Here is a 9,549-nt window from a genome sequence, read left to right on the forward strand (position 1 = left end):
GGGGAAAGAGTTTAATAAAATTGTGTAGAAATAAACAAACCATTCTTACTGAAGAATGGAACAACGTAAATGACTGAGATTGTATCTCTTTTAAAAAAACAAACCTAAAAGCAAAACTATGTTCTGTGTAAGAACTCAGCTCCCTCCACTGATCAGTTGACTCATTTTTCCAGGTGATGAAATTGCTCCATTTAATTGCCTCCTTCAGCAAAGATTAAGGTGTATGCGTGACAATCTAACCATAGCCCTAGGAATTCCATCCTGACAGTGAAAGAATGACTAAGAGGCTAAAGAGGAAAAGGTAGAGGAGGAAAAGAGCAATGGTCAAAGCCAGAATAGGCGAGAACAAACTCAGGAAAGCACTGAGTGAAAAGTCTCACTCAGTTTTTTAATATATGACTAAAATATCTCTAATTTGATTGAACTATGGTGCATTTGACTGTCAAAGGTGTTGTTCTGTTAGCTGCCATCTTTTCTTCGGCAAACAAGGATTTTGCTGAACCCATGACTAGACCCTGGAAATAATGAGTTACAGATAACTATGTTACATCAGGGGTAATGAGGGTGTAATGAACTTCCAAAAAAAATATAACTACTAGGACCAAATTACTTTATTGGTATTATTGTATTAGTGCAACAGCTCCTAGTCACTTTCAAAAGTTACATTTAAAAGGCATTCTAAGGGACTTTAAAGGGAATTTTTCAAACATTATTCCATTTTCTCATTCACTGATGGGCAAAGTGCTGCTTTGGGGCTATAAGTTCAAGTTTATTTAGGTTGAATAACCCATAGGCTACACACTATGTCATATTTTAGAGTTTAAAAACATATTAAAACAAAACTTTACCATGTATACAACCCAATTTTTACAGAGGCTGCTCAGCAGTAATTTTAACCTTGAGGTTTCTGAGAAAGATGAATATTTCAATATGGGGCTACATGTATTCCTACAAGGCTGTTTCTGTGTCCCCAGTCCTCTTTTTCTAGTAGAAAAAGTGAATTCTGACCCCCAGAAACCTCAATAGATGGCAATCAACTTCTTAAAGTGGGGTTCCCCTACTTTAACACCACAAAATGGCTGCTTTTAAAAACTTGAAGCAAACTTTGATTTTTTGCATTTTTGTGGAATTTTGCACAGTCTCCAAGGGCCTCGGAGGCAGAAAATTGGTTGCCAGGATTCACCAAATTGCTCTTACCAGTTTTAAAGAGATGGGAAGTAACGAAAAGCCATGAGAAGCAGAATGAGGAATGCATCAGCTTTCTTTTTCAGCCTTGTTCATGAGTTAACAATGACAGGTTATTATAGTGGGCAACAGCAATTAATTGTTGTTGTTTTCAGAGTAGAACTTTCCAAAATTTGCTCATAGCAATATATTTACTGGTTTGTCCTCACAGAAAGTGTTCCTCAGTTCTGTGAATCATTTTTCAAACGTAAAGTTGCAAATGAGACACACAGTGGCAAAAGGCTGTTAAATACAAACAAACCCGAAAAACCTACAACAACCATTAAACCCTCCTTCGCGAATGAAATAGGGATTGTGAGGCAAAATATTTGTGCCTGTCCTGTCACCCCTTCATAAGAGTTTGCGGGTCCTACTGTGTTAAAGATACCAACTTCAGCTGCCATCGTTCCTCTCTCATTAACAGGGCTCCATTATTGGTGTCAAAATTACTCTGTTAGACTAAAACACAATTTAGAATCCAAGCAAACAGCTCAAGCATTGGGCAATTCAATTAATGCAAAAGTGCCTTATTTGTTCTGAAAGCTATTTTTCTAGTAGATACCTTGTCATAGATTCTGAACTTTATGCCAGTGCTTTCACCAAGATTTCTCTCGTACACAACTCCCATATTTACCATAAACAAGAGTGCTCTCAGCCTTCAACCAGTCAAACAAAACTAACTTTGTGCCAGTCGTTGGGAGGAACATGCTCTTAGCTTGGTTGGCACAAAAATCTGCTGTTCGTTTGTTTTTAAACACATTTTCTGTTCAACCAGGCCATCATGGAATGGGATTCTGACACAATCAATCAAACCTTACCTTTTTGACCTGATCCTCTTTTAGCTTAGTGAAATAAAACGCCACCAAGTGTACCGCAAACATCTTCTCTGGGGTTGCCTGCTCAGTGTTGACAGAAATGTGGCGATCTATTCACTCCAGATTGTAGTCATAAGCTGAGAAAAGCTTCATCAGCTGTGCCATTTCCAGGAGAGATCTGAGAGTTCCCCCCCAGAGCGGCAAGCTAAATCCATTCAGTGTGGTTGGTTCAATGATTAAACTTCAGGGTCTCTCTCTCTCTCTCTCTCGCTCTTCCCCCACTCCCTTCAGTCCCTCCCTCTACTTGGTACGGTCTAATACTGAGCAGGTGGCTAGTTGCCAAGAGCGGAGAAAAGATGTGATGAGTTACTAGCCCAACTTTTTAAAAAACACCCTGAACAATCCAGTTGCTATGGAGTATTCTTTGCTCAACCTAAACCCAGCATGAATTTCCGCAGCGTGGCACACTTCCAGTAGGGAAAAAAAGTTATAAAAACAAGGCACTTCAGTGGCCTTTATCTCGCTTAGAAGCCTTAGTTGGGGAGGAGAGGGAGGGTTATGGAAATGTATTTATTTATTTATTTAAAGTATTTTTACCCCACCTTCCTCCTTAAAAAGGGTCCAAAGGCAGCTTATGTTATCAAAACATAATATTTAAAGCTACAGGTAGTACGTTTACAAATTCTAAAAAGGATCAAACAAATACCAACTACTGGATAGCACTGCGGTTTAGGTATCTGGCTGTGGAGCCAGAGACTGGGAGTTCAGTTCCCCACTGTGCCTCTCTGACAGGAGCTGTACTCAATGATCCATAGGGTCCCTTCCAGCTCTGCACTTCTAACCTAACCCTAACCCTCTTTGACCCCCTGCACCCAATACTTAAGAGATCAGTACATGTAGACTCTCTTTGAGTATGAAAGCTCTACAGCCATAAGCAGATCCATGCATCTTGCTAGCCATCTTCTAAAACAGTGGCGAGCTACAACTGGCTTTCTTGATGTTACTGGATGGCAGCTCTCACCACCACCTCTTTGCCACCAGCCAAAGCTGATGGGAGATGCTGTCCAAAACATCTTGAGGATCACACATAAAGGTCATAATTTTGATTAATACGGTATAATTAATGTACACACCATTTTCTGCTACATGGAATAATAGCAGCAGGGAAGCCTGGGGATACCTGGAACTGTATGGCCGGAGTATTGGGGGGGGGGATGAGAGGGGAGCAGGGAACAGGAAAGGGCAAGGGTGAGGGAGAGTCTATGCATCTCCGCATCATGCCATGGTCTCAGAACCTGGCAACACTGCCCAGTGGATTCTGGGTGTTGTCATCTAAAACCATAATACTTCCAAGCACTATGAAACATGCTTCTCTGATGCAGCTATTTGTTTGATAAAGGAAGCCCCCTCTACTGGTGTCAAAGGAAGCTTCCTTTGAACGCAAAAAGCTCAAGAGGGCAGGAAAATAAATGGCTGACTTGACCTTCCCAGCATTATTAGGGGCTGCTCAGGATACCCCCGTGGCCCTTAACAGCAGTATACATGGTTCCCTGCATTTGTGCAATTAATGGCATGTCAAGCTGTGCTCCCAAGCCAGGGGTAAAGATCCCCTGGCCCTCTGGATGTTTTTGCAGACAACTCCCTTCAGCCTCTCCCCATGATGGCCAATGGTAAGGGAGTTGTAGTCCAAAACATCTGGAGGGTGCCACTCCTGCTTTAAGCAAGTGAACAATTGCACTGGGTAGAGATGCACCTCCTTTCACCAAGACGTTCAGGTTGGTATGAAATATATCTCTAAGGCTACATACCACTTGCAAAGAACTGAAAAGTCCATAATCCAAGTGACTACTTGCCAAATGTTTTCTTTCAGCTGCTACCAAAAGGACATAGACCTTTGGGATGGGCAAGGGGGCAGTTTCAGATACAGGTTTCTCCAATGCAGATAATCTCTGCACACAACAGGAAAATAAATGGAAGTGGTTGAAGATTGCATGCAGGAGCTCAATTTTGCTACAATTCCACATACTAGCCAGTAAAACAAGGCATCCCACTGCAGCGTAATAGTCACCCACACAATACCCTGTGCACATATCTTCCCCTTAGACAGAGACTATCTCCCTGTTTTGAGACATCACATGTAAATCAGCCCTAAACGCTCCTTTGGGCTGACACTTCATGCATGCAGAGATGGCATTTCCGTTGCAACTGTTCGGTGTGGTCCCTTCCTTGCCCCTCAACTCAGAAAGCTTTTGCCAACCAACCGCAGGCAGAAGGAAACAATAGAGTCATTGTCCATGAGTGACATCGTTATTCCCCCTGCTCACATACCCTCAATTAAAGGGCATCACAGCAGCTACGAAGAAAATAATAATGCCACTGAAGCAAGGTTTGCTTTACTCAGATGACCTCCTGACAGAGGTAGAAGAAAATGTAAGGCTCCCAGACAAACTTGGTCTTCAGCAAGTGGACAGGGCCCCAGGGGCATGACCTAACCTCCAGTGGGCCACACCATAACCAGTACCATCAAACTCTTTTCCTTTTTCTCTCTACAACTTCAGTTTAAAAATCTGAATGATGCATGTTACGCTCTCCTTCTGTCCATCTCTTTATTGCCTCAACGCCCACAGTGGAGAATGAGGAGGCATTTCAGCATAAGCCTGCCTTTGAACTGCAGATACGCTTTCTCCAACATTTTGTGAGATCTTCCTCATAACCTAGACATGAGATTCCATGAAAGAAGCAAAGTTACAATGCTAATGCAATGATACCTTAGTTACTGGAAAAAGAAAATAATTGCAAGTAATGAGCCGAGAGCTGCAATGGGCTAAAAATTGATCTATAAACACTTAAAATTGGAATTCGAATCCCAGATTCCTATTGCATATATTTACATTGGCAGAAGTGGATACCAGTAAAGATTTAAGTTAACTGAAACTTTCTTATCACCCCATTTCCTGTTCTGAGGCTCCCAGGCCTCCCTTTTGCCCAGGGAAGCCTTTTGGGAGCCTTGGGCTAGGAAGCCTTTAATAGCCAAAATGTGCCATTGAATTTCCAGTGATGGTCCTGATCCGGACAGGAGTGGATCTGGTGGCAATATTTTGGCTATGAACTGCTGCATAGCTCAGTAGTTTTGGCATGGAAGTTTGATTCCCCAATTTGATTGCTTGACAGGGACAGAAGTCGACCCATAGGATCCCTTTCAACTCTGCAAATTTTAAGATTAGATTAGATTAGATTAGATTAGATTAGATTAGATTAGATTAGATTATTAAAGGCTCCCTTCCCAATCCCAAGGCTCTCAAACTCCTCCCCAGGGCAAAAAGGAGCTCAGGGAGCTTCAGAACCTGAAATGGTGAGATACAAAGTTTCTAATTAATTTACATTAAATTTTAATACTTTCAGGCCAATTCCAGCAAGCCAGCTATACAAGTAGTGGCCATGTTCTTCTCAGATCAAAGAAGATGCAAGATGATTCTCTCTGCTAACTGTAATGGTGATTTTTATCCCTTACTGATACTGTCTTACTTGATGTACAGTTTCTCTTTTATCGGTTCTATGACAGCACAATAAAAGATTGATTGACTGACTGACTGAATTGCCAGTGCCAACTGATGACATCATCAGCTTCCACCAACAAAAGTTTACACTAACAGGATACAGCATTATCTGTTATAATAGTACAGCGGACCCTCGACTTACAGACGGCTCCATTCACAGACTTTTTGAGTTACAGCCTTCTCTGGCTGCAAAATTTAGGTTCGACTTGCAGCTAGAGAATCGACCTATAAACCGGAAAAAAACCCAAAATGGAACAAAAACGGCTGGCTACGGATTAATTAATTTTCAATGCATTGTAGGTCAATGGAGCCTCGACCTACAGACTTTTCAACCTGCAGCCACGGTTCCAATACAGATTAATTCTGTAAGTGAAGGGTCCACTGTATAATGCTGTATTCTGCCATGACTGACTGACTGACTGACTGACTGACTGACTGACTGACTGACTGACTCAATCAATCAATCAATCAATCAATCAATAGGATTTGGGCCAAAGCCCAATTTCCACAAAATATTTGGCACATTTCTATTATCTTCTATTATCTTCAAGGGATGTGGTGGCACTGTGGGTTAAACCGCAGAAGCCTCTGTGCTGCAGGGTCGGATGATCAGCAGTTGTAAGATTGAATCCACGCAACGGAGTGAGCTCCCGTCTCTTGCCCCAGCTCCTGCCAACCTAGCAGTTCAAAAGCATATAATGCGAGTAAAGAGATACTACCACGATAGGAAGGTAACGGCATTCCGTGTCTAGTCACGCTGGCCACATGACCACAAAAACTGTCTACAGACAAACACTGGCTCTATAGCTTGGAGACGGGATGAGCACTGCGCCCTAGAGTCGGACATGACTGGACTAAATGTCGAGGGGAACCTTTATTTATTTATTTATTTATTTATTTATTTATTTATTTATTTATTTATTTATTTATTTATTTATTTATTTAACTTATATGCTGCCCACTCTACCCAAAGGTCTCTGGGTGGCTTACAACAATTAAAATTCAATTAAAATACAATAAAAGATAAAATGGTTAAAATACAATTAAAATTGCCATCAGGACCCACAGTTGATGTTATTTCAATTAAAAGCCTTCTGGAACAGGAAGGTTTTGACCTGGCGCCGAAATGTCATCAACATCGGCGCCAGGCAAATTTCAGTCGGGAGGGCATTCCATAGTCTGGGGGCAGCTGCCGAAAAGGCCCTTTGTCTACAAGCCCTCCCTCTTACCTCCTTAAGGGACGGCTCTTTCAAAAGGGCCCCCTGGCTAGATCTTAACTGCCGGGTAGGCTCATATGGAAGGAGGCGGTCCTTCAGGTATCCAGGGCCCAAGCTGTTTAGGGCTTTATATGTCAAAACAAGCACTTTGAATTGGGCCCGGGCAGCAACTGGTAGCCAATGTAACTTAAACAGAATCGGCTTGATGTGTTCTCTAGCAGCCCCACCACTCACCAGCCGCGCAGCTCAATTCTGGGCCAGTTGCAGTCACCAGACCGTCTTCAAAGGCAGCCCCACGTAGAGCGCATTGCAATAATCTATACAAGATGTTACCAGTGCATGTGTAACTGTCATGAGACTCCGCTCGTCCAGGTAGGGCCGTAGCTGGTACCTTCACCTTACCTATTCTCTTCATGCAAAGAACACTCAAGGCTCATGAACTACTAAGGACTGTTTTAGTTTTGACACTGCCGTATTCAAAAAAATTGACTGAATCCTAGGAACTGCTCAGGCTCATACCAGGTGAACAATATGATAGCTAGCTCCCTATTGACTGAAATCATGTGAAACCTACATTTTTTAAGTCTAGCTGAATCCACCTTAGTAGGGAAAGAAACTTGGATCCAAATCAGCCTTAGAAATGTCTTAAACTTCAGGGTATTTACATGGTTACTATGGAGACACTATGGGAGCCAGCAATGGATTAAAAGAAAGTGCTAATCTCAGCCAAATTGAAAGCAATGTTCTACAGTTTGTACTTTAAACGTTAAAGGCTGGTTCATTTTAAGCCTTGAAGACTTACACTATTCAGAATACAGGATTTCATTTTATACTTCCTCAGCACACGACCAAAGTACTCTCTTGGCAAATGACAGCTCTACAAGAAAATGAAAGCAAATGGATCCATTTCAGGGCAAACTCACAATGCTAAACCGAGCATAAGAAACTAAACTAGTGTATGGGGCAGAATGTTGGATTTATACATAGCAGATACATGCAACATCCCTGGAGAGGCAAGGAGCTGAAAGTCAGCAGGAACACGAAGTATTACGCACTCCCTCTTCCAACCCATGCAGCCCATTTTAAATTGCTTCAACAAATGCAGTACTATCACATTTCCTCCATCAAAAGGAAACTTGTTTGCCAAGCCAAACTTCATGGACTCAAGAGGTAACAAGCTATTTTTTGCAGTCAATATCTAAAGAATAATTTTTACTTCTATCACTAAGAAAGGGTTTCTCTGCCACTGTAAATGCAGCTCATCCTTGAAATCTGGGCCACAATCCTAGCCCTTCCCCTCTGTTGGCTTTCTTTCAGGCAGTCATACATCCTTACTCTCCTTTCCAAATGTATTGATATCAGGATCACATCGTGAGGGTTAACCCTTATCGTTTTTCTCCTGCTCCAGTGGTTAACATGAACTGGCTCTTCCCACCGGTAGCAAACATCCACACATACAGAGAAATCTTAAATTGATTTGTTGTTGTTGTTAAGTCGTGTCCGACTCTTCGTGACCATATGGACCAGAGCACGCCAGCCCCCCCTGCCTTCCACTGCCTCCCGGAGTTGGGTCAAATTCATGTTGGTAGCTTTGATAACACTGTCCAACCATCTCGTCCTCTGTCGTCCCCTTCCCCACTCGCCTTCACACTTTCCTAAAATCTCAGGGTCTTTTCCAGGGAGTCTTCTCTTCTCATGACATGGCCAAAGTATTGGAGCCTCAGCATCGGGATCTGTTCTTCCAGTGAACACTCAGGGTTGATTTTCTTCAGAATGGAAAACTGATATGGAGTTCCTGTTAAATATTGATAGCTTTATTTTAAATATATCAGAGTTCTTTCTAATGAAGGTACTGTACTAATGTCCCTGGACCACTTTCTATGAAAACCTTTCATATACGTACTAATACCTTCATTAGAAACTACTCTGACCTTTCCTCCAAATCAGTTTTCCTTCTCAAATTACCATTAACTTTGCTTTTGCAGAAGACAATTAAAAAGGCCTGGCTTCCTATCCAAGATAGGTACAGGTCAAACTATCATTCCACTTATCTGATTTCCTGTGAAGTTGTACATTATATTTATATTTATCTGCTGAACTGTGTACTTTGGGGAATAAGTTGAGTGACAAACCATCCTGCATTGTTAAGGGAATGTATCTGAACTTTGCGCCACATCTCAGTGTGTGTTGAGCTATCCAAGATTCAATATAAAAATATGCATGCACAAATCTCTGGAGTCAGTTTTACAGTTTGGAGGTGAATATCACTGACGTATATAACTGCTACAGTCAGTGCACTCTTGAGTAAGACAGCAAATTACCCCAGCTGGGATCAGTCCTGATCAGACCTGATTATGCTAAACAGTGTCACTTTGAGATGCAGTATGTCATTTGTTGTCTGTTTACCAGGCAAACCAGTTTAGCAAAATCAGGACCAATCTTTGAGAAAGGAAGCTCCCCATTTCTGAAGATCATTAAGTGGCAGGCTGGCTGTTCCTTAGTTCAGTGGTTCCCCAACTTTTCCATGGTACCGGGCCATGGACTGGGGGTTGGGGACCCCATCCTTAGTTGGAGCTGCTTAAGGATCTCAAGAACTGAGCAGCTTTCTTTTTGCTTTCTCAAAAAAGGTAATGAAGGTTTCAATTTCTTTTTAATTGTTGCTAACAGCAACACATTAACAGGAAAAAAAACATTTTCAAAGCATCGCTAATACATTGGCAAGAATTCAAAGGAAAT

The 9,549-nt window shown here is 41.9% G+C and overlaps 1 protein-coding gene across 1 annotated transcript in view; it reads right to left on the minus strand.

The window, feature by feature from the left end:
- Positions 1–2,522, minus strand: part of LOC110086798 (hexokinase HKDC1) — a 37,698-nt gene extending 35,176 nt beyond the window's left edge. Inside the window, exon 1 of the mRNA XM_020808001.3 lies at positions 2,043–2,522. Within this exon, the coding sequence (XP_020663660.1) occupies positions 2,043–2,105 (63 nt within the window). The 5' untranslated portion in view covers positions 2,106–2,522. The remainder of the gene's footprint in view (positions 1–2,042) is intronic.
- Positions 2,523–9,549: the final 7,027 nt, after the last annotated feature.

The sequence above is a fragment of the Pogona vitticeps genome, chromosome 3 (assembly GCF_051106095.1).
Source record: "Pogona vitticeps strain Pit_001003342236 chromosome 3, PviZW2.1, whole genome shotgun sequence".
In the NCBI taxonomy this organism is placed as follows: Eukaryota; Metazoa; Chordata; class Lepidosauria; order Squamata; family Agamidae; genus Pogona; species Pogona vitticeps.